The 27,608-nt window shown below is 31.1% G+C and overlaps 1 protein-coding gene across 9 annotated transcripts in view; it reads right to left on the bottom strand.

Moving 5' to 3' along the window:
* LOC124359254 (regulating synaptic membrane exocytosis protein 2) overlaps positions 1-27,608 on the bottom strand; it is a 206,148-nt gene that overhangs the window by 24,755 nt on the left and 153,785 nt on the right. For 6 of the 9 annotated variants that reach the window (XM_046811843.1, XM_046811844.1, XM_046811846.1 and 3 more), the window contains one exon: positions 24,263-24,413. The exons of 1 other annotated variant lie outside the window; for it this stretch is intronic. In XM_046811843.1, coding sequence (XP_046667799.1) covers positions 24,263-24,413 — 151 coding nt within the window. Of the gene's footprint in view, positions 1-7,274; positions 7,375-24,262; positions 24,414-27,608 lie in introns of all 9 variants that reach the window. 2 more of the 9 variants (XM_046811842.1, XM_046811850.1) reach the window with 1 other exon arrangement.

Raw genomic sequence — 27,608 nt, 5'->3', positions numbered from 1 at the left:
ATTATAATGGATGGGAGGGGAAATGCAAGATTGGTGCTAAATTGAGGAGCCCCACAGCAAAAGTTTGCACCAGGTCCCGTGCAAGCTAAGGCCATCCCTGAAAATAAGGAACTGCCTTGAGAAAAGCCTGCCCACCATGGTGATTTGTGCTTATCAATTACCTCCCCTTCATTTATTTATTTCAATAAAATAACCATTTCAAAGTATAAGTAATAAAGTCAGAAGTATTAAGTCTGAATTTAATTCTTGTACGAAATAAAGTTAACTTTACTTGCAATATTTCAAAACAATAGTTATTGTAGATAATACTACTGCAATAAAAAATTATCAAGTGTGTAAAGTTTTAAAATTAATTAGTTATTGAAAGTACAAAATATTTGGTCTGAATAATCCTTAAAATAAGATACACATAGGTTGTACATTAAAAGAATCGTATAATGTACTCTGCAGAGATCTAGTTTTTTCATCACAACACTTAGTTTTGTACAGATGCAGCAACTCACAAGAATTAGCACGTTTTAAGTAGGACCACCTCCAACATAGTAACAACCTTGAGTCTAGTAACTTTTGTCTGCTACCCAAACAGAATGGGTTGGGTCCAGGGAGAAGCACACTTTCAAATGATTTGCTAAAATACGCAGTAATTTCATCAATAAACTCATGGTACACAAATGAATATTGAAAACTAGGCAATGCAGCATTAAAACATTTATGTCTTGTGCCTAATAAACAATGGTAATATAGAATCAATATGTAGAATAGTATTTTAGTTTTGTTTTAGATATAACGAAATATTCTTTACTTTTTTGGACAACCCTTGTATCAAATGCTAATAGTTACATAATTATTTAAAATATACTAATTTCAAAATTATATGTATTTATTAAAAGTTTGAGCAAGATTAAACTGTATCAAATAATGTTTTCAAAAACATATTACATATTTTAAAATAAAAAAAAAAACAGCTTAAATCTAAAGTCTGTTAATATTACTAAAACAAAAAACAGGTGGAACAAATGGAATATGGTTTGAATAAATTCGCAAATTTGTATTTCTGAAATAGAGTATATAACAGGTCTCACTACACATTAAGTGAAACCACAATTTTGCTAAATTTGTAAAATACGTTTTTGCAGATCATTTGCTTATCTATAGTGTAGTTAAATGATCATTCCAGTTATATAACTAAATAATGAAAAATAATTTAGATTTATGTTGTAACAAAGATAAAGAATCTTCTACTTCTTAGTTACATTTAGTTTCTAAAATAAATGAGTTAATGTTAATTTACCAAACATAATCCAATGCACTAGAAATACTCTAAATCTAGGACATAAAGAACAAGTTATAGAATGAAATATACGTCAACAAGTTTAGAAACTATTTAAAACTATCTAGTGCTAGATTCTACAGAGTCAAGAAAGATAGAGATAGAGAGAAAGAATGAAGACCAATTCCGTAGAGACAGACAAGGACAGCTGTGCATTCACGTGCGAGCGAGCGAGCGTAGATTTCGTGGATCATAGAGTCAAGTGAAAATATATTTTTATCCAAAATGTGAAGGGAGATCAGCATTTGTATCAAGATTAAGTCTACTTTGTCAATTTGAAAGGTCTGAAACAAATTCCTGGTATTTTTTAACATGCACTAATAGGTTTAAATAAGAACTATATAGTGACATACAGATTTGTTCATGTGTTGAAGACTTATTGTTCTACTTTATTTTTCTTCGTTGTGAATTTTTACTTTGATACTTTACATTCTCACAACAAATAACACACGACAAGACAACCACAACATCAAAGCAATACCAAAGATGACAAAAAACACAATAAAAGCTCTCATAAAATGCTTAATTATTGTCAATCTTTAAAGTTTGTGTTGACTTAAATATAAGTCTGTGATTGTAGGTGCAGATAAAGATATGAGGTGACTTACTTTTTTCCCAAGAATGAACAATTTTTTACTGAGCCCTTTATTGTAAACAATTTTAATGATAATACCAGGTTTTAAGGGTAATATAGAACAATAAATGTATGTTTTGCATTTTGAACTTTAAATTGCTGGTATGTGCCACATTTAACAGAACATTATCTTAAACAGTTAACTGCTGGTATCTCTAGGAGACTATTATACACAACTCATTTATTTGGTGTAATGGAAACAAAATATATTATACAAGATTATACTATCAAAGATTAAATATATATAATATTTCTCAAATTTTAATATTTTTCAAGTTGTTTGAGAAATTCCAAATCTAATATTAAATTACTGCAAAAGAAAATTCCCATACATAATTTTCAGTTTTTACAGTACAGAAACAATTTTAAAGTTGGTAAAATTGAAATTTGATAAGTCACTAATCTGATAAGTTTGCTGATTTATTATTGGATTGCATGATTGGAATATCTAATATTGAAAAAAGTATAAACTTGACAAATAAGTTTCAATTTACAATTTAATAGATGATAAACTATATCCTGTTACCCAAAAGATAAAATATAACTCCTACACCTATATCCTATAAATACGAATATACCTTACTATAAAGAATATACTATATGAAGTTGTGTACTGTATACAAGCAAATTGATAGTGAGTAATAATATTCAACGATTACACAATTTCTAGAATTGTATAAATCAACCCTGACTGATGCTAAAGCAGTGCACGTAAGCAGTTGTGTGTTACCTCCTGAATAGTAAGCACCATTCAATAGTGAATTTTTCATTATAAGTAAATTCTGAGGCTATTTCTTGAGAGCACTAGTAAATACAGTAAACACGATTTTGTAAAAAAAGTGACTCTTTTTTCAAAAAAACCTTCTTGAAAATCACCAATAAGGTTTCTTAAGTTCACATACGATTAGCTTACGTCCATTGTTGGGACTCTTAATTAGTTTCTACATATTTACACAAAGAACCAACAATGAAGAAATGAACATGTCTGTAAGTCTGTAATGTAGCCTCCTAATATATATATATATATATATATATATATATATATATATATACAATATATATATATATATATATATATATATTGTATTTTATTATATATATATATATATATTTATAATAAAATAAAATTTTCCAAGTAGGTCTTGTAAAATCAACAGTAAGTTAACAAACTTGGAAATTTAAAAATGTTGCTTGGAAATATAAATCTTCATATAATAGAACACAAAATGTAAATAGTACTTACAAATTCATACAAGATATAACCTTGTGGCAAAACACTTTTCTCTGTGACTAAAAGTCAGTCACATTATAAACTAGCTCAAACAATTTATCCATTGACTTCTAATAACAATTATAAGGTCCATACAAAATTTATAATTTAATAAGCCAGTGGCACTAAGTGTATCACCATATTTTATTTCCCCTGATTATTGAACTATGTGGGTTGTTTGAATTCTATTGTTGTCCCTTTCTTGTGGTTGTTAACTCATATATTAAGAAATTATTAAACAGCTCAATATTAAACACCTGTAAACTTCCTAAAAATCACTGACATGTTAAGGAACAGTTCTGAGAGCCATCATAATTAAAAATTTTTATCATTTAACAACATTTTTATCTGGTGTAAATGATTTTGGCTTAAAAGTTGTTATAACACCTAGACAGTTCGAGTTATTTATACAATCCATACAATTAGATTATCTATTATTAGCATCTTCATTAAACCACCGGCAATTGACAAAAGATCATATTGTATTTCATCAACTCAAAAGATTGAAGATGAAAACACTTTTAAAAATCTCTTGCCCATTACTGAAACTCTTCATTCATTAGAAAGTAATTGCTTCCCTGAGACATATTACTGTAATCTGTCCAAATGAGCCAATATTCAGTAATTTCATAAATTTCCACTCCACCATACAAGAAGAGGCACAACAAAAATTATCACAGCCTTCAATGACTGTGCCTCTCAACAGTCTGATAATTATTGACGGGCTATTGACCAATCGGTAGTATTTAACAGTGCTAAGCTAATTCAGCCACTGGTAATGTTAGGACTAGCCATCAAATAGTGCAGTAAGCATTTATTCCGGTCAGACTATACTTGTTGCTGTCTGTCCTTGTGTGTCATTGGCTTTTACGCTTCATACATGCCACTGAACATGGCTATATGGTATAGTATACATCAGGAGTGATAGATACCATATTGGAATCAATTATAATATCAATTGGACTTACTGGATAAATCTTAAATATAATTGTCATAATGTTGTTTCTTCATGATTATTGTGATAATATACAATGTTCATGAGACATTTTTTATCTTACTAAGGATAAAAGCTATCATCAATGGCATATATTTTATATTAATGAGTGATGTAAGTTTTGACCTATTAGCCAACATTAACACTTTAAAATTATGTGGACAGACTGTTAATCGTTTAAAAACTATTAAATTACTCTGAACTTTTGTTAAGGCTTCTATAATACAAGTTATAACATAACTTTCTATTCCAGCTGCTATTTCAGTGGAGAGGACTTAGTGAGCATTGGCAGATGGTACAGTTTGCTTGGCTTATCTGTTGTTAGCACACCTAAATCTTAAGCTAACATTTAAAAAAGTTACAATTTTTTATTCAGAATTTTTTAAATCTGAAAATTCAAGGAAGAAAATTATAGAGAAGCACTACATTCATCCCATATATTATAATTAGTGGGAGAGAACCTATAAGTGGAACAAACATGTTCTTGTCAGTTAGAACAGTTGAGAATTAGTTGCTGGAGAGCATATATAATGACATCGATTACTGTCATATTTCAATTTTAAAACTTATATATGGATTGTAATTACATATATTATAATTTTAAATACTAGTGCAATGAATATTTTTCAAACATAAAAAAAACTTAAATTTTACGGTGCATTACTAATCCATTATGGGTTAATGAATTTACATGTTAGTATAAATGGAAATGACGAATGATGTTTCTAATACACATATAGTATCAATACTTTTGATTCTTGAAATGGTGTATTCTAAGTTCACAAAATAATAACAATAGGTGCAACCAAAACAAGTTTTGAGTAATGAACTAATAATTTGTTGTAAATGTACCAGTTTATATATTAGTTTCTTTATGCAAATTAACAACCAGCATGTCAAGTATTAATATATCACAGAATCACACTGTTCTGTGATACTTTGCTATTTTTTAATTAACAAAAAAATAAATGTTTGAACATTTTGGCACTATCTATTTTATGTAGGTACATGCCAGAAGCGATATGCATGCCAAATAAATACATTTTCATTAATTATGTTGTTTTACAGCTTAAAACTTGTGTAATTTTTGTTTTTATCAAAAGGATAAAGGGTTTTCTGTGTGGATCGACAACATTTTGTCTTAAAGATTTGGAAAATCTGTCCATCTAATTACCCACATTACTATGCACAGTTAAGTATTATATATACCTTATAATATAATTTTAGTAGTTCATTATTGTTGAGTTCTGTTTCAGCTGTTTAAGAAATTACTTTACACAAAAATTCCTTTCAAAACCTTTCTTATTTTGATTGATTCTTTCAACTTTTAGAGCATTTTCTGAATTAATTACTGGACAGAGAGTTCTGTTGTCAAAGGATAAGCTAAGAGTGTGTATGTATTGTTGTGTGTATGACACAAAGGATTTAAGTTAAGTTAAACCATTAACTTAAGCCACCTAAGATTTTGTTGAATTCCATAAAAACTGAATAAAAATAAAGTAAATTAAAACCGCATTTGTATGTAAATATTACACACAAATATCATATAATATATTATATATATAAAATATAACATATTTTTTGTGTATATTTTTTTCTTAAATATTACACATTGAGTTTTAAAATCTCACATGACTATAAATTTATTTACTTTAAATTTTTGTCTTACCTGTATTGCATAAACTAGACACACATTCAGGTCAGTTTTAGGGATGAAATTAATAATGAAATGTGTTGACATCCAACTGAAAGATGATTACCCATATTTCAATGTAATGCACGTTAATCAATCTTATATTTTGTAGTCTTAAATAAATCACAACCTAATAATTCAAACAGAAAAGCTTGTCACTTATATATAATTATTGGTAAAATGGTTAATCTACTTTCTCATTCTTTGTTCTCTAAATATTAAAACAATGAGATCAACATTTACTTGTTCTATGATGCTTTATTTATAGAGTTTATAAATATCTAACAATAATCTCCTTTCTTTTAACACCTTGTTGTCACACTTTCTGCCCATTCCCTTACTTATAAGTGTAACTGATATTGTTGATAGAGTTTGTGGCACAATTCCAGTGCAAAAATTATGACCATAACATTTAAGTGTGGTGACGTTGAACATCCATGAGAAAAATTAAATAAAAAGGAGGCTTAATGAGAACATTGAGATCATGCTTCATATCACCAACCATATAAAAACAATCACCAACCCGACCAAACCAAAAACATTCACAGTGCGACAGTGGACGACAGTGCAGCCAACATTTATACCAAGAAGAACACGCAAAAGGATCACACCACTGATGGAAAAGGAGAAAAAAAAAAAAAATAATGTTTTTATATTTTAAAACTGTTTTTATGATCATATTTAGTTTTTATTATTAATAATATTAATAGATTTAAAATTGCAAATTATGACTGTACCAACTGTACACATATTTTAATGATTTCACTTACATTCAATTCATATTTTCTTGTTTGACTGATAGATTAAAAAGCTAAATAAATGGTACATAGGGTATCATTTTATGCTAACAAACTTTTAGAAGACACTAACAAACATCTTAAAATATTGTTTTAGTGTTTTAGTTCACCATGACAAAGCTGTAATAGATTTATTTTTAGCTGTCACACACATTAGGCCCAGAAATCCTGCAAATCTGGCACATTTAGTTAAAGACAAATTTATATGTAATTTAGCAATTTTATTTTCCATAGAAATATTATTTCAATACAAGATCTTATTAAAAGAGGCTTTCCAAAAAAACAGACAAATATTAAGAAAAATAGATTTACTATTTAAGACTACCTGATGAACAGGACCTACGGGGTACATTAACTGGAACACTTCAGCTATATTTACTTGCCAAACTGTCATTTTTTGTTTTTAAAGATTTAGCAACATTAAAAAAAAATATGAATGAAATACATTTAAAGGCATTAAAGACATTAGATGTTTATGTTATTAATACTGCGGATTTTGGGAGTTTAAAAAAAAACAATAGTGAAGGGAGAGGAGTGTGATCCCTATCCTACTTACGAGGAGTTGTCGGAACTAGATATGCTGTGACTGCTCGATTGACGTATGGGGAGGGGGGAGACCTCATGAGAGCGAGCAAATCCCCCCCGGCGAGCTCCCTCTACACAGAGCAATACTGCCACTCTCACACTCACACACCCTGCAGTGCTGCTTACATCTAACAAAGTCTATCTTTACAGGCTAACTGCTGCTCATTAATATCATCAGTCAATACAAACAACAATCCTTGAAAATTAATAAGCATTAATATTATTTTACTTTTATCTCAATTTTTTATCCATCCCAATATATTAACTGCTAAGCAGAAATTATGGATAGTCGCCAAGTACACCGCAACCGTACTCTCATATGTCTGTGCCAGTGTAACACTTGGAAATAGACTAAACATGCTTCCAGAACTGAAATGGTGACCTTAAGCTGCATTTATTGGCAGTTTGTTGAAAAGGTTTCAGTAGATGTAGTGTTATATTCTGTTTAGCTCTTTCTATCATTTTATATAATTTTTGTGCTTTTTTTGAAAGCGTCTTCATTTTTAATAAAGTCAATGACTAGGACATCCTGGGATCCAGTTAGTTTTTTATAACAGTACAAAATTATACTTATTTCTAGTTTTATAACTTTTTAGAGTTATCACTTCATATTCCTCAATCAACCTGAATGGTTGCTGTTGGTATATTTTGACATATGTACGCACATGATTCCTTCATTCTTTATAATATTTGGTTGAATATTCTACTCATTATAGTACCAATATTTGAATATGATGATGCACAAACAAATATAGGACCATATATACTATATTTGATACATGTATGTATAATTAGTCATATATTATTTATTTATTAGCTATTACTATTTATTACAATATTACATATATTATATGATACACTATATGCATATTATTTAGTACATATTATATTATATTGTTATATTAATAAAACACATTGCTTAGAAACCATAGCTGTTTGTGCATATGTGTCTATGTTATAACGCCTCTGTTCTGGAGACTCACCCATGCTAATCTGCTTAGCAATGCATGTTTATTTGAAAAATATCTGTAATGTATTTAAAATGCATAGGAAATTTGGAAATCTAAACAAAATTTGTAATACAGTCCTGACCAGTTAATACATAATTTATAAATGTCATATGTTGAAGGCTATACTATTGTTATACCTTCTCTTGTTTCAAAAAATTAAACTTGGGCTGTTGAATACACACGCACAATGAATTTTTAATTCAGTATAGAAATAATAAAAATATATAAACAAATTGATAATAAAGTTAATATAGCAATAAAAAGTAGCTATTTAAATTTCATCTATAGATTTTCAGACTTTAAATTACAATTTAGTACAGACCTAAACGAAAGATAACTTGATACACAGTAAATTTACCATTATAAAGTAGATGACCGCATTTCCAGTTCTTTGACATAGTATAATCAATCGTTAGGTATGTTAGTATGACAGAACATTGTAGATAGCAATTATTGACTCACATATAAAATCGATGATGTTCTATTATTTGTTCTACTGTGTGTCACAATAAAATTCACTACACACAATATTGTAACTATGGCTCTTAAATTATGTTATTTGTTCATTCCTTTACATTGCTTATAATAGTTCAGCTTAATTAAGCTGTTTTTATTTGCCCTACAAAAGTAATATCAAGAGTTTAATATTATAACAGAAGAGAATAAGTCATAGATTTATGAAACAAAATGAAAAATGTATTTATTTATAGGATCGAAGTTAGGACTAAAAGTCCTCTCTTCACTTAACCTTAAACATTTGATATGACATGATACCATATGATGATTTGATATCATTTGATTGATTTATGACATGCATGAAAAGAAAATCTTGAAAAATTAAATGGGAAAAAATATTTTTTCTGGATACAATATGAATTTAGGAGAGTGGGGCTGAAATTGATATTATAAAGGGATTAACTCTTTCTCATCACACAGTATGAATATATATTTGCGAAACGATCATACAAGTAACACACAACTAAATAATTTAGAAACCAGATGAATTCTGTTACAAGTTCTTGAAGAGGAAGAAATTGGTTTATAGCAATAATGGAATTATGGATTTTAGCAATTTTTTTAAACAAATATAGCTAGCAAAGTTGGAAGAAATAATAATGTGAGTAATGTTTAACATGTAAAAGAGGTTGTAGACTAATAACTAAGATACAATATTAACAAAGTATTAATACGAGAAGTCCCTCAACCTAAGAACTTTGATACCTTATTGTACTTGTCATTTAATTGATTAACTCTATGGAAGCTCTTATTTAGTTGTGACTTAAGAATAATTGGTATAATAATCTCATAGAAGTGTAAAATCTATTTGGTAGTTGAATTTGTCTTTGAATAAAACACGTACTAGCTCTTTCATCATCAGACAAAAAACCCATTTCTAGCTAAAAAACATTTATTTTACTCTCATTTAATAATAGGTACCAGTCATGTGATCAAATCTAAAACACTACAGCATGAGTACTAATTAGTTTCAATCTTGAAATTCATATTTTTGCCTCTTGATTGTAATATTAAGTATTTACATAGGCTTACTACATAACTTTAATCAGGAATTATAACAACAATATTGCACTGACTTTCTACACACAATACAGTATCTTGAATTATTAAAGATGCACGGTAAAACTATTTTGAATAATATGTTTGGTTTGAACTTAATTTAATGCATCCAATATATACAGTACATGTAATGAATTAAGTACATTTATATGTTTTCTTTGCAGTAAGAACTCAACTTGAAATGTGTGTGTGTGTGCGTGTGTGCATAATGACAAAAGTTCATATAAACATATGTCTGGAAATGCTTTGTTAGCGAGCTACAGTTAGGGAAAGATTTCATCCAATTTTCTAGGAAAGTACAGAAATAAAGCGAAATTGATGTTTTTATGGCATATAGATAGTTGTTACATTTATTGGATTTTATGTAAAATGAACTGAAAAATTTAATAAAATATGTCTCAGACCTGTTAGACCACTCATTTTTGAGATAAACAATTGAGTTATAACTGGAACTGGAAATATTGAAATCAACCTAGAGTCTAAACCAACTAACTACTTAGTTTGTTAGATATATATGATTTGATAGACAATATTCTGACTTTATTATCAATTAAGTCTCCTTGCTCTTCATCAATTACTTAAAGGTTTATCTTGAAATTGAACACGATACAAACTTTACGCTCTCTTACAATCGTTGGAGTAAAGATCAATCACATGGTCTGAATATTAGCATGATGTTGATTAGTGAAACAAGAAATCAGTAACACTACGTTTCGAGATCTGCAATCTGATCTCTTCTTCAGGTAAATAACTAACCTAATACATAATTAAAAACTAGGTTAAAATAAGCAAATCATACTAAAGCAAATCAAAACATTTGGCTAGTGCCCTCTCGTCAGTCGTAGGTGGTTAGTAGACGAATGCAGACGTATTGTGACCTGTATTCTGTAGTTCAGTTTTAATGATTAGTGTTGTGTATAGTTTTTTATTAAGTACATGTTTTTAGAGTAGCGAAGTTGACAAACAACATGGTGGTTGTGATTCCTGACTTAGGCGTGCCACAACGCTTTGGTATGATTTGTTTATTTTAACCTAGTTTGTAATTATGTATTAGGTTAGTTATTTACCTGAAGAAGAGATCAGATTGCAGATCTCAAAACGTAGTGTTACCGATTTCTTGTTTCACTGAACAATGGCAAATGTCCGGAAAACCCCTGTTTCCTTCATAATCATTCCATCGTAAAAAATAACCTTCAAACAAAGAATGTTGATTAGTTTAGATTAAAAGGAGGGCATAAGCATTTCTAGTTCATAGCACACCTGTCTAAGCTTATTGAGCACCATAAGTATTGTTAGTAAGGCATACCTATCTGTAAGAGTTCCTGGCCAATAATGATATCAGTTTCATCACCTGACTGAGAAAGTCCAAACAGGATACTTCTCCTAACTTTAGATCACAATCATCACAATCCAAGATGATGTGTTATCAACCAGTTTATGATTGCGTATTGGTGCCTTTAATGAGTTTCTTACCATCTGTCCAGAGAAACTCTGCATAATGATGACATTGTTTTTCTTTGAATCATTTTTTAATGGCCTGGTAAGCAGTTTACATACATATGCTCACTGGTTGCGCACTGGGATTCGTCAGTTTATAACAGTGGGGCTATATCGCCTTGTATTTCTTAGTGACTTTTAGTTTAGTGCTAAAATTGTTTCAGACTCTGAACTATACAACTATTTACTGTGACCGATATAAGAAGTTCAATTTTACGGTATTGGACATTCAAGTAAGTAAGGCACATAAACTGTAGTATAACCTCACTCTGACTAACCAACAAGCACAGTCTGAAGTTAGTCACACGAGCCTTTTCGCTCGTCCTAATCCCGAGCGAGCCATATACCAGTACCTGCAGATGTCACTCACATCAATCGTAGCTCAGTGACAACAGTGCGGCTTGATAGCTTTCAGGATTGTGGATTGAATCACGATCATGCATTATATTTTTGCTGTGAAGAAATAATCAATCTTTTTGTTTTAAACTATTACTTTTAACTTATTTCCTATTTATTTTGCATTTTAGTTATTTATTTATTTTATTGACTCCATTACTTTATTGTTATTTGCATTATATCGTTATTTATTTGTTATTTAATTAATTAATCAACTAAATCAATAATGTTTATATTTTAATGTATTTCCTTCTTCAAAAATAAATCTTATACACATTCAAGACCACGTAGTTGTCTTCCTCGTACAAAGAAAGGAAAACTCGTATTTTGTACGAGTATAAATACAGACATAAAATCCTGAAGAACGGGGATATTTCCTGGCGCTGGCTTGGGAAAAGATGTGGCACTTCAATACAGACCGACCTGGACATCCAGTTTATAGCTGTTTGCAATGAAAAACCCTCAGGACCACATCCTGTTACCATTAGGCAACTGTCGTCTTCGTGGTGTTCTTCACCTGTCGGAACACCTACCTCCTTCGCTGACTACTCGACATCTATCTCGATTCTCGTTGCCCTGCCATCTGGCTATCATCACTTTATAATTTGGGCCGACATCTTCCACGGGGGATGATGACGCCCTACCAAACCTCGAAGCCATCAATACGAGATCTGGTTCTAGAAAATTAATGCCTAAGGGAGGAGATGGTTCAACTGAAGAAAGAGCACTGTAGTTTATTGAACCATTCAATAGAATCTGACACCTGCCTTATGCAAAACACAGACCACATTTTGGTCGTGGCCTCCCCCTCCAAAAAGAGTAAACGTGTCTACGTAGATTGCGACGTACAATGTGAACTGCCGCTTAGCCCCGTTCCGTCCACTGACCAGTTACAAATTCACTCATGTACACTCAGCAAGAATGAGTTCTTCACCCAATATGAGTTATCTACTAAACAGGAGCAAGAGAATCTAAAACTCATCAACAGCATAAAAACTAATTGAGGTTTTAGAGGTTGAACAAGTGGTTGTATGGAAAGCTGAATACATGTACATGTAGAAATGAGTTAGATAATATATGGATGCAGGTGACAAAGAAGAATAAGAAATCGCATTCGCTGGTGAATTCTGAAGAATTGGGAAAAACAGAGTTAATCCCGATAACTCATCAATAACCACCTGCAAAGGCAATAATGAGAAAAAATAGGAAGGAAAAATAACTACAACCAGCTGGGCAGGACGGTATTATCTGACATACGGTCAGTGAGTGTTGGAGGCAACAACCATACTTGTTGTATAGCTGAATTGCTAGAGAAGTGAGTGGGTACGACCACGACAGTTTGCGGTTTTTTAAGCCCGGTGGTAAGCTCCTCAACATTATGGCATGAAAACTCCACCTGCTAACAAATGGTACTCACTGTGTTGTCCTGATCGCTGTGACTTACAACCTTGCAGCCGGGGAGCAACGTATTATTTATAGGCATCTGAAGGAGTGAATTACGTCTAAACCACCAGGAACCAAGCTCATAGTCGCCACACTGCCCCATCGCTACAATCTGCCTGCTGACCACATCATAAATGAACAAGTCGTACTCATGAATGCGTATATTGAGGAATAAGTAATCAGGCACAACATCCAAGTTCCAGATTTCAACAAAACTAGCCACAGATTCTTCACAAGACACGGCTCACACTTGAACAAGAAAGGGAAGTGGAGGCTGACCGAACTGATTGTGGAAAGCTTCTGTCTGGTGGATCCAAAGCACCATGTACCCGGCCATGCTCTTCTAGCACACTCTGCATCAACTACGGGACAAAGAGGTTCGCCTGCTGCTGCCAGTGTCCCCCTTTCCATCGTACTGGATTCTGGAACACTGGACATTGGGTCCAGTGAAGACACCTTGAGGACAGTTTGGGTGTCTCCTTTTCCTCAATGTGAGAGTTTTGTCACCGCCCTGTGGAGCTCGCCACCACCTGCCCTTTACGTCATGCGCCACAAGACATATTTGGACACATCGTCTCGCAGTCTCTCTTCGCCTCTTCTAACATGGATGACTTTTTCAGGGACCCCACTCATAGCACCAAAGAGAAAAAAATTTAAAATTCCAATCTGAGAAACCAATTACCAAAGAACGTGAGATGAACAAGGAAAATAAACTATCACTCATGTGTGAAGAGCTCGATCCCGACCTGCTTGTTGTAATCGAAAACGGTTTTAACAGAAACATTGAAAATTTCAAATTATCAATTGGCAAACTTTTTCTGTCATAACTCCTTCAAAGGAGGAGGTGTAGCAATTTTTTTGAGAACAAACTTTTCCTTTACCCTTTGCACATTTGGTGAATCCACTGACAAAAACTTTGGAATTGCACGGGTAAACAACAAGCCAATCACAAATTGACGTGATGTGATTTGTACAGGTCTCCCAATGGAATTGAGGAATATTTTTTTAAAAATCTTGGACAGATGTAATGAAAAAAAGATGCAACTTCATGCCATAGAAAAAGACTTCTCCTTGTCATAGGAGAACAACGTTCTAGATGTGAATGGTCCAATGTCTAAAAGACTCGCTGACTTGTTGAGGTCATTTGGCCTTAACTGGTTGATAAACTCTCCCATGAGAGTAACGACCACTTCAGCAACTGCAATTCACAATGTCGTCAAAAATCTAATCTGCCAGACGCTGAGGTTTTGGTGGTCAACACAGCCATCTTGGAGTACTACGGCCAATAGATCACCATCAGTGGTCATGAGCCATCAAGGGATCCAGTAAAGAAAAAACAATCAGAGACACAAGACCCACAAACACCAAGCTTCTTGTTTTGCTCTCGCAAGAAAATAGGAGCTTTCTAAATTTTTTAAGGTCATCTTTGAACATGAGCTGTTCCATAAGAAAAATTGAGCAGAAACAGAGGCAGAAAAAGTGCACTTGGATTACCAGAAGTATTCTAATTTTCAAAGAAAAATTATTATTCCTCTTCGAAACCAATAGGCACACATCAGATGATGAATTCAAAGCCCTTTGTCAAAATTACAAAAAATGAGTCATCAAAACTGCAAAAGTTTATCATGTAAACAAAGCATTGCTCACGTCCAAAAATGTTTCAAAAATTGCATGAGCCATCATCAACAATAAAATTTTAATTATAAAAAAATCGATCTTCAAATTAGCAATCTCGTGAAGGTCTCAAATGGGTTCAACAAATATTTTGTTGAAAATTTGGAACTGACCACGGACGTCGTCCACATCAGATACCGAGTCCAGCAGTCTCAATGGGTCTGGCCCCAGCCACATGGCATCGAAGAAGTCTAATGACTCAAACTGTGTGTTAACATGGCTTCCCAAACAAAGCTCAAAGCATTTTCCCCCTTGTCTCAAAATTGCTAAAGTCACTCTAATTTTTAAGAAGGGCAATTCCCTGTCCACCCAAAATTACCGCCTAATCTCAGTGTTACTGGTTCTTAGCAAAAGTTTTGTAAAGGTCTTTCTCACTCGATGCATGAATTTTTTGAGAAACACAATCTACTGTTAACAAACCAATTTGTATTCCAAAGTGGAATGGCTGCAACAGATGCAATCGCACGTCTGGTTGATATGGTAGTAGAAGGGATCAAAAGTCAAAGGGACACTTTGAGTGTATTTCTCGACTTTGACTGTGTTGACATCACACCCTCATTAACACATCAACTAAACTAGAACATTATGGGATACGAAGAGTGCCACTCAATTGGCTTAAATCGTATCTCAATAATAGAATACGATTTGTAAGCATTTCAGACGTTTGATCTGAGGAGAGAGGGAGTTTGTTGTATTTGAATAAACTGAATCTCAAAACAAATCCAACAAAATCAATGTTCATCCCGTTTTGTTTGAGATAAACAGACTCAGATTTTTGCCCTACAGTCATGTTGGATGAAACTGCGATCGAAGAAGTCTAATCAACAAAGTTCCTTGGAATACACCTGAACTGAGGGTTGACTTAGGATTGTTATGTAGATAGTGTTTGTTCTAAGTTATCCTCAGGCATTTATGTTTTGATGAAACTGTCCGGGTATTGGCTAACTCAGGTACTGATGATGACATACTACAGAGTAATCTATCTACGGATTGGCTTTGTGGGGAGGTTGCTCAAGTACAAACTTTTCAAAAGTCTTCATTCTCCAAAAAAGAGCAGTTAGAGTCATTGCCAAGCTGCAAAAGAGAGAGCCGTGCACACCAACGTTAAAAAATGTGAGACTGTTGACACTACCCTGCCTCTATATGTTAGAGACATATCTCTTTTTAAAGTCAAAATGTGATTTATCTCAAGGAATTTTACAAACAATTAAATAAAGAATCTAGAAAATATGGAGTGTTTGTTTATGAAGGAAGACATTTACAATATAAAAGGTTACCTATGGTCTAAATGTTAAAAGGCCCTATTTATAAAAGGATTGATCAAAGTAAAAGGTCATGATCTGACAGAATTTGAAACATCATGCGGAGATGATATATTAATCACTTCAAATACATATTAAGAACATCTTAAACACGTAGAACAGATCCTAAGCAAGTTGAAAGGAGGCATAACTGTCAAATTTACAAAATCCCAGTCTTTAAGAAAGGAAATAGATTATTTAGGATATGTAATTTGCTCAGTAATCCAGGGACAGTACAAACAGATTAGTGTTTGACTCATCTTTGAATACATTTTTAACTAAAAATGGTTTTAAAATACCATTCAGAGGCACTATATTGTTATTTGCCAAAGAAAATTTGATTTATAAATGTTTTAGTAATCTAATGAAATATTGATGTTACTTCATGTTTTCAAAAGGTGTTTTGATGTTGTATTTAAGACATAACATATAATATTTACTGAGTAGAACTTTCATAACAAACAATAATTGGCACATTCAAGACTATAAACCACTCATAAAAATGCGAATCTGAACACAACTGAGAAGGTGTTGTAAGTAAATTGTACAATATATAGTTTTTATAATCACATGACAGAACCATAAGAACACTCACGCCATGTACACACAGCCAAACATTGACACAACCAAGCCAGCAAAGGTATATACAAGAGGCATTCTCAAGAGATAACAATCACCAGACAGTCAGAATCCATATTTTCTATTTGGTTATTATATAAATAGGTGGATTTAATGAAATACTGGCAGAAATCTTCTCTGATGAAATTTATAGACAGTTTCAATACGTTATAATCAGTTTGTATAGGCTCTACTAATTAGATTTACAAAATTACAAAGGTTATGATCTTTCTTTACAATTACATAATTTGAGGATGGATGATTGCCTACACACACACACGCGCGTGCGCATACACAAACACACACACACACACACACGTGCGTATACACACACACATTTAATGTAGAGAAGACTTTTCAGTTCCAGCTTCTCACTTTGAAATAACAAATATTGAAATTATCCTTGAACTTCTATATAATATACCTAACGCTAATGTGTTGTGTTTCATACCACAAGTTGTTACTATGGAGTAAGCATAAGTTTATGTATAAAGAAGCAGGGCCAGCCCGAGAGACATTTGCAGTACCTTTCCAACAGAATCGTTCAAACAAAAATACTCCAATCTTCACAAGCATTTAACATGTGCATTCGCAATGCGAACAAGGCCAAAGTTAATTTTGTTGTGTTCACTTTCGATCACAAATCAGAGTGCCTTCATTGCACAGTAAAAATGTAACTGTCAATAGATTATTATTTAAGTTTCATGTTACATACATGGTTCAGATCCATTACACTTTTATTATCAAGGAGGCCTAACATACGGATGAACAATGAGGAAGAGCCAAAAATAAGTGGAGGATTTCTGTCTCTAACACTAATCCAAGCAATAGATATTCTAAAGTATTCTTTTTGTAAAAAGAAAATATAGAAGTATTTTTCAGCAGTGTTGTACGTTTTAGTGCATTGAATGCATATTTAAAGTGTGCTGCCTTGTAGGTGATCAGCTTCACAACCCAAAAACAACAAACTTCAAATTGTTTTTTGAAAATACCGACCCAATAAAAAAAATTTAATACATCAAATGTTCTACAAATATTATTTTTTATAAGCAATATGAGCAGTAGAGCGTGCTGAAAAACAAGGTGTTTTTGTCCTCCTGTGGTAATGTTAAGACATTTATTTTCACTACCAGCATTTTGAGAAATATACATGTTAGGAATAAAACTGTTATAACACATGAACTACGTTACTTTTTGCTTGCTAAAACAAAATGACACTTTATTTCCTGTTGGAATGTCTTTGTGTACATATGTGCCTGTAATATTTTGCGACATGGGTTGCTAATGTTGGTAGATACATTTTATAGGTAGCCTCATTAGACATATGGAATTTTATTTTAATTGTTTTCAGACATATATTTAACATGAAACACCCGGTCTGCATACAATATTCAACAACAATGCGAGAGATGGAAAACTGTCTCTCAGCACAAATGACTTTCCAGTCATATCACTCATATTTTTCTGGCTTCTCACAACTAGAATTATGCAGCAATGGGATTTTCAGAGGTCATAAAATCAACTGTCACTCATCAAGGGAGGTGGGGTACAAAGGCTTAAAAAGAAGTTTTAGCAATTATTTTAAAGCTGACAAATTTAAACGCTCCAAGAGAATGCTGCCCCTTGTACTATCAGCCTCTTTAAGATTAACTTGTGATCATTAAACCATCCAATATTTAAAAAGATAGTTGTTGCCAAACAACTAGAAAGATGAGAGAATTTTTAATGTAAAAATTGGATTAATATCTCCTAGCTCTGTTTTATAAGGATGGAACATGAAAATATGATTTAGAGTTACAAATAACAAAAAACTACAATAGTGTGAGACATTTTAAGTTTTTTGTGTTTTTGGTAGTACATAGGAACCACAAACAAGCAGCAAACTTGAAGTTCACCACCAAAACATATAAAAAAATAATTCCATAACTTTGTTACACATGTCTTTGTCTAAAAAACACAACCATACACACACTTTATTGTATTTTTGGTTTACAATGACAGGTTTTCCTTCAAACTTTAGCTCAAGCAACCGAAATCTTATGCACATAATAGTGTTGATATGTGATATAATTTACTGAAATCAATAGAATAAGATGGGGATTTTGAAATATAGACAGTTTGAAATAAATAACACTAGCTTGGTACAACTGTGTCAGAGATGCCATCTTGTTCGAGCTTCCTCGAGCTCATATCCTATGGTAGAAGCATTATTAGGAATTTCTAACTGACTGTAAGCAGCTTTGTGAAAAACATAATGTAACTTTAAGTCTGATGTCATAAACATACTTTGGTGCTAAAATCAAATTTTTATACAGATTGGTTTTTTTGGCCTGTAGTATTACTTGAGTATTTCTTTCTCTCATAAACATAGCATACTAAAGGAAAATGAATTTAATTTTGGATTTCAATAGAAATATTTGTTTAGGTTACATCCAAACCAAAAGAAACAGGTTTTGTTAAAATACACATTCACACACTCACATGTCCAAGTATATAAAATCACCCCAAGTAACCAAACAAACAGACTGGGGTATGAAAAATTAATTATTAAATAAGTATATTTTTGTTTCAGATTTTCACCCGAAAATCCAAGTGTTTGTTCAATAGTGGAAAAAGACAAGTAGATAATAATAGACAAGTTGATCGAATTATAACACAAGATCTTTAAGATATTTACCAAAATGATATAATGTCTATAAAAATTCAACGTTAGTATCATACACTAGAGATTTCTTTCTGAAATTAAATTTTAGTATTTCAAATCATCATCAAATTTTGTCCTATAGTTTTACATTTATGTGTCAAAACTCTCTGCCATCATAAAATCTAGTAATTTAAATTGTGTCCGAGTTCTATCTACTCATTTAAAAATTACTTCTATTGAGTCTAAGGGCAAAATTCAATACGAAATCCTAAATCCATGACAGATCCTTGCAGTTATTATTTGGTTACCAGCTGGATATTGGAATGGGAGCGTGCAAACCCTGTGATGTAACCTCAGTTAAAATGAAAAACTGTGTCAAAGGATTGTTTTGATATATCTAATAATTTAATTATGTGTATTAGTGATTGTTGAACCGAATTCTTATAAAAAGTCTGTCCAATTTCCAAAAATGAATCCAAATCTAACCCAGCTAGTTATTGTCTAGTTAGTCTAGTTCCAGTTATGGCTAAAATATTTTGACATGTAATTTTTTATCATGAATAATTTTTTTTATTTTAAGTGAATATTTGGAATTGTAAGGGAATGTTTTCAAAGAAATTAAATAAGGTTTTTGTAGAAATCGTGCTACCAAGAGTGCCATAAATATCTTAGACATTTTCAAACAGAAGAAATTTACTTTTGCTATTTTTTGAAATCTTAGCAAGGCCTTTGAATGTGTGCACAATGACATCCTAATTCCTAATTATTTAAAATTACACACATACACATAGCACTTGGCACATAAGTAATTTAGGAATTTATTTTCGTAATATTGGAAAAGTTATACTAGGGTAGCAAATCACTGCAAGACCTCTTTACAGTGAACTACCTCTGTGAGTTATGAATCTTCTACTCAAATTATTTAAAAGAAAATTACATGACTGGCAAATTACTCATCCTATTTTATAATATTAATAAATTACTAACCCTATCTATAGCTGACTTGGTGTAGTTATATATTAATTTGTTAACCAGTTTTAGTTCAAGAAAACAGTAACACTACGTTTCGAGATCTGCAATCTGATCTCTTCTTCAGGTAAAGAACTAACCTAATACATAATTACAAACAGTTTGTAATTATGTATTAGGTTAGTTCTTTACCTGAAGAAGAGATCAGATTGCAGATCTCGAAACGTAGTGTTACTGTTTTCTTGTTTCACTGAACGATGGCAAATGTCCGGAAAAATCCTGTTTCCTTCACAATCCTTCCATCGTCAAAAATAACCTTTAAACAAAGAACAGTTTTAGTTCGTTTATCTTTCTATTTATCCTACGTTGTGAGCTAAATTAATTGTTATTTAGTTATAACTTTTAATCAATTTCAATAATTTGAACTCTTATTTATTATTCATTTATTAATTTTATAAAGTCATTTTGGAATGAAATGTTCAATGGAGAAAATTTAAGAAAGTATTTGATAAATGAAACATATCTCCAGCTAATAAATACCAATGTAAGCTTTGTCATGACAAGGTCCTATTCATGTAAAAATATGTCTTTGAATGAATAAAGAAATCTGAAATCATGGAAATGCATAATAAACATCAAAATAAAAGATTTTTCTTGAGAAATGATCACCACTTAATAATCTGATGTTTATAGTTAATAATTTTAGATGTTTCAACTTTGTAAAAAGGTACAGAATATGCATATTTACTTTATTTTAAAGTTTTTTTTTTCGTAAAAATAATATGAGATGAAAGTAAATGTATTAGCATCCATGGTAATTAAGCAATTGATTGATGCTAGTGTAAATGGTTACAAAGGAGAGCTAGCAAAATAAGACTCAAGACTCTTTTAAAAGATGTTTAAGGAACTGTAACTCTAAATGGATTTTAATGAATGGTAGATGATTTATCTTGAAAAAATGTCTTCCAGCATTTATTTTTTTATTGAACAGACTAACACTAATGTTTCCTAAATCGCTACCCTGAGGCTTGGCAAATAGAGTATTGGTTAAGTTGGTGTTTCTTATGCTAAAATAAATAATATATAAGATTGCTGGCTTGGCTGGTTTGTTCCCTTTGTTCGGAAGGTAAGAACAAATTAGCATTATATAAAATCACATAGTTTTTTCTGAAATTGGTAGAATAAAGGAAATTGATTGTCTGCCATATCAGTTTTTATGAGGATCAAAATAAAAAGGTAGCAAATGTGTTAAACAACCGATGATGAGACATGAGTCTCACAATGTGTAATTTTTAAAACACTAAAATATAAATCACTTTATAATTAATAATTTTTAACCTCACGCATTTACAATCAACCGACTGACACATAACTAATAGCTAGCTAATTAGTTATTACCCAACTAGATAAAGAGTCTGAGAGTTGCTGCTATCAAGGGAACATTCGATAAGAAATTACTAACAAAAATATGGCATCTTACCTTGTAGTTGTCTAACAGTTTCAAAATCATATTTATGTGATTACACATTGTGAGACTCATGTCTCATCATCGGTTGTTTAAAATTTGATAGTTAACAGAAGTTAAGAACCACGAAACATAAAAATGTAAAGGGAACATACACACAAACTCAATAAATAAAATATACATAAGATAAATAGTACATGGGACACATACATGATAAACCTATTACTCATGCACAACCAAGAGTTTGAATCAGTGTTTGTAGTAATTCCATGTTCTATTTCTTGCTTTTGTTTTATTTAATGAGTTTGTGAATTTGTGTTTCATTGTTTTAACTTTTCTTTACTATTATGGTTTTAAAAATCTGATAATAAGACACTTTTCTTAAAATGTGTAGTGACAACTATATGTAAAAAACAATTTGAAACTTTTTATAGGTAAAATAAGTATCATATTTTTAATTATAATCACAATTTCGTGTGATTAACAAACAAGATATTACTATTAAATGTAAAACTTAAAAAAACATGGCTAGTAATTTTTGAAAATTAATGATGTCTATCATAACTTGACAAACAGTTCAGTAATTTTGAAAAGTATTATTAATAAAGAAAAGTAATGACATCAGCATAAAAGGTTTGCTAACCTTATAAGGCTATTTGGGGTTGAATGAAGGATCGTTTTAAAACTACTTTGTAGAAACAGAATGAGCTAAATATGAATTACAATTATATTATTATGAATACTCTAAATATAATGACTGTCTGGTATTGAATACTCAGTAAAGATTTTTTTAAATAAGTACAACACAAACACAAATCTATACAACAATAAACAAAAATACTTTATACAGCCACCCACACACGCGAATTTAATTTATTGAACTAAAACTGTAAGACACTCTACTTTTCCAAATTTTAGATTACCTAACTCCTGTCACTTATTTGTCACATGAATTGGTCTTCATTCTTTTCAGGAAATAATTCTGGTGTCTGGATCGTACAAACTGCAAACAATTTGTTAGGTGGAACTATTAGAAGAGTTGTTTTGTGTGTATATATAAAATAACTAATACAACTAAAATGTCATAACTGATTACCAATGTAGTAATAAAATTAAAGAAAAATTCATCAAAAATACATATAGATATTAGTTATATTAAACAGAAAATGCAATATACTGATCAAGCATAAAAAAGTAAGTTAAACTTTACAGTTAAATAACGAATAGCATTATTATTTGTTTAACTCTTTGAAGAGTATGAAATGAACAAGTATAATTTAAAGTAAAAACATTTCTCAAAGCATTGGTGTACTTTAATTTATAGTATATTATGGACCATTTACCAATATGAACGATTAATGACGGACAATTCATCAAGAGACACCATTGACTACATGCATTTGATTGGTTATTATAGAAGCCCAAAGAATAAATGTAAACAATCATAATTTTAAATATAAATATAGGTAAGGACTGAGCATTCCTTCAGAATAGGAACAGTCAGAATAGGATTTTAATTTGGTAGATTCAATTATATGAATTTGTAGATTTACTTATGTAGGGAATGAGAAGAAATTACAAAAATAGTAACAAAAATTACATTATATCCTAAAGGATAAATTATGTAATTTAATATAAAAACTTCAAAGGTATATTAAAAAACTAAATGTATAGTTTATAAACTATATTTAAACGCAGTTTTAGTAATTACACGGCTTTTAAATTTTAGAATTCAAAATAATCTATTAACATAAATTTGTTAAAAATAAAATCAACATTATATTGTTCTTAAATATTAAGGAAACGTTAAATATGTATTTGATTTATTTGATAGTTTTGATTTGAGTACACAATTATCTAAACAAGTCTTTGTTCTATCATTATTTGTATTTAAACTACTTGCTGCTGGCAAAGTTTAAAAATAGTCAAAGATACAATGTTTCCTCTTACCAAGGGGTAAAATCAAATCTTTTAATACACATTTTAAAATACTAAAAAAAACATTGTAATTACTGAATGTCTCTTTAAAAACTCAACCAATGTAGCATATAATAAAAATGAAACATTGTTTTGGTTTTATTGCTTTTTTGTATTTAAAAATTTAATCTGAGAATAGAAAATCAATAAGTATATGCATATTGCAGCAATAGAAAACAAAAAATCAAAACATAAGAATAATTTTTTAACATTTTAATAAAACACAATATTTACGTGAAATATTAAAAATAAATTATTTCTCTTTAAACCAAAATTTGTAATCCAGTTATTTTTATTATGCTGTTTATAACGTGTTTTTATAAGACAAATGATTTATTATGTTATTTTGTTTGCAGTTTATAAGGGTGTGGGGGTGGGGAAGAATCGGACCTGTCGCCATCTTGAGATCCCTCGCCATCGCTCGATACTGACGACCCCTGTTTGACCAAATGTCGCACCTCGTCTGGTAGCACTTCTTCCGATCGATGGACTGTGAATGACGATTTCCCTTTCGTCCCAAAACCTAACCTACGTTTTCGCCCTGAGCCAACACAACACAGTTTAGCATTATGTTTGCAATGAGTCAGGTCACATATACATCTCCGTACCAGATTTATTTCTTGAGAAACAATCTGATACCTTTTCAAAGCTACCAACTTTTATTCATAAAATATTATAAACACTTTGTTGTGGATCTGCAATTGAATTACATTTAAGTGAAAAGTAAACATTACACTATGTTTACTGTAATTGTTTTGTTTTAATACTTTCTTTAAATAGGCCTCTACTAACAATTGCTACTTAAATTTAATTACAAGACCGAACATGTAGGATATTTCTTCATAATAAGACTTTATTGGAAATAACTAACAAAATAGAAAACGGTATTCGAAATGTGCATGGCCTATGGTTTAATCAAATTTTTACAAGAAATATAATAATAAAATTGCTAATAATAATACACTCAAGATATTAGAAAAATGTCTACGAAGAACTACTTTAAAAAAAATAAATTTGAAAATTGCTTATAGAATGATATATTCGATTATAAAAAAATAACTTGACAGTTGTTTGTTTACGCAACTATTGAAATAAACAAATTAATTTCAAAACGATAAAGTGGAGAGGGTAAAAATCAAACTAAGTGTATAACAGTGACAATAATAAATGTCAGATTATATTACTTAACCCTTTGCAATCTGTCACCTTGTCAATTTCTGATGGCTGCATCCATCCACAAGCTTTCAATCAGTTAAAAACATTTGTCACCTTACCAGTGGTCACAGCTCAGATGGCCATCATAACTGACTAAAAAGTCCTACTTCCATGATATTTGAGTTGTAAAATATAGTTGGCTGCATATTTACTGTATAAAATATGCCTTCTGAGCCATATAATAGTTACGGTTATAATAAATATGACCTAATTCTGAGGCTTTTAGTTTACTTTGTTAAACAATATTTTCCCATTTCAATCGATTAATTTTATTTTAATTAATTAATTTGTTTACTGGATTAATAATGTAGCATTCTACTCAATTATCCAACTAAACAAAGGTTGACCCCTATAAGAAAGATTTGGGCTTTGTAATGTTGAAACTCCAATCTAGATTTGTCTCCTACTTGTGATGATCACTGTTCATGCTCAATACTAATACCTGGGTAATATTTCGGTAAAATCTATTTGTTTGCATGTTTGCATTAACGTGTTTGTACAATAGTTCTAGTACTTCAACTGTCCTGGAAAATTTTCAGAACACAGATATTACAGGCTACTTCTGTTGAACATTGTAATACAAAGGTTATACAATGGGTAAGACAATTACACTATAAAAAGTTAAATAGGTTTATGGATCCTAATTCAGTAGGCTCCAACTCATGAATGTACCTCAAGATTACTGAGGCAACAACTATTAACAGTATTAGTTGTATACAAAGCACGGTTTTCATCTTCACACTTGGCAATAACAAAGTAAATATAATTATTAAAAGTGGTCTAAATCAGTCCAAACAAATTATAGAATAAGTATATTGCAGAAAAAACAATCTGAAAAAAGAAAACATTTTAGACCAGCACTATGTGTTATCCAGCAATACTACTGGCCATCAAAGTTGTGAAGAAACGTGATAAAAACAAATCTAACTAGTAGAGAAATAACAATATGGTCTAGGAACTGAGAGCCAATTTGCATTAGATATAAACACACATGGTTTTTCTTGAAAACGATTCAGGAATTTTTCTAACAACAAGTTTGATTGTCAACCACACTAATTTGGGTGGTAGCAATGAAGGGTATCCAATATTAAATATGTGATACAATATTTTTTCATATCATATATTTTCTACTTAATACACTTAAAACCTAGCATCAGCTACATAAATAATAGTCCGACAACTAGATAAGGAGAGTGAAAGTCACAATTTTAAGGTTTCATACACGATTAGCTGATGCTGATTTAACATTAAATGTACATGTCTGAAGGTTGTTTTTATGTGTTTCAAGCTTAGAAAACATATGATTGGAAAACATTACTATTTCATATTTTTAACCTTTTAGTTGCCCTCACAATTCAATCTCCACCAAAACTGGTGCAGCTGACCGTCCATTTTTTAGAGGAAATATTTCTATTGATTTCAAGAATAGTAAAGTAGTGTGCTTGAGTGTAACATGCAAATTGGCCCTCAGCTCCTGAACTATATTACTAATGGCTGCACAATACCAGTTATTTTATTTTGAATTCTGGGTTGCACTTTCATAACAGGCAGGCAAACCAACCAATACATATACGGATATTACAAAATAATCCATTATAGATATTGATATTACAATTGTATTTATTGAAACCTCCTGTTGATAAAAGTAAAAATAGTGGAAAGATGAAATTAATGTAATTTCATTTATGAAAATAAAATTAATGCATATGGAAAAAATACTATTGCATTTTTACAAGAACATGATTTGATAGCTATATCAGCAAAGTATAAAGTGATGATATGATAATAAAGGCAGAAAACTTTATTGTGTTTTGCTACTGTAAAACTGTGAATAAATATGAGGTTTCCTTCAGTGTGTAAATACATCTTTTTTAAGGTTCTACATTTGTATTAACACGTTCGCTACCAGGCGGCGCATATTTGCGCCGCCCGGGTCACCGTACCAGACCAACGTTACAAAATGTGGTTGTTCTACACAGACCGAGAATGATTGGTGTGAGACTAACCATAGACCAATGATAAAATATTGTTGAATTGAGCTATAATTCAACAAAATAACCTAAAATGTACGTCTGTACTGTTCTTATTTGATATATTGCTGATTTGCGTAATTTTTTACGGCGGCGCATATGTGGGACGCTCAGTCTATAGCATCAAAATCTTAGCGTAGACCAAGCGTCCCATAAGCCACTATTTATTTGGTCAATTACTGTAGGTTTTAGGGTATGTTTCAATCAAACATGCATATCTTATTATGATAGTATTTTAATTCATGGTACAAAAGCTCAAACAACAGAGTCACAAATACAAGTTCGTTGAATGTATTATCATACATATCTTATTAGGCTATAGGCCTACAAGAATTTTAAGTTTAGAAATTAAAAAAGTAGAATATAAGAAAATTAAGTAGAAATAAAATTTATTTTATTTCAAGGTACAAAAACATAAATGGGGTTCTTTTTACTCTACAAGACATAATACATGACTGTTAACCCATATGTCATAACTATTTAACAAATTA

This window comes from Homalodisca vitripennis, chromosome 4 (assembly GCF_021130785.1).
Source record: "Homalodisca vitripennis isolate AUS2020 chromosome 4, UT_GWSS_2.1, whole genome shotgun sequence".
NCBI classification, from domain to species: Eukaryota; Metazoa; Arthropoda; class Insecta; order Hemiptera; family Cicadellidae; genus Homalodisca; species Homalodisca vitripennis.
This window is presented reverse-complemented; position numbering and strand designations above follow the sequence as displayed.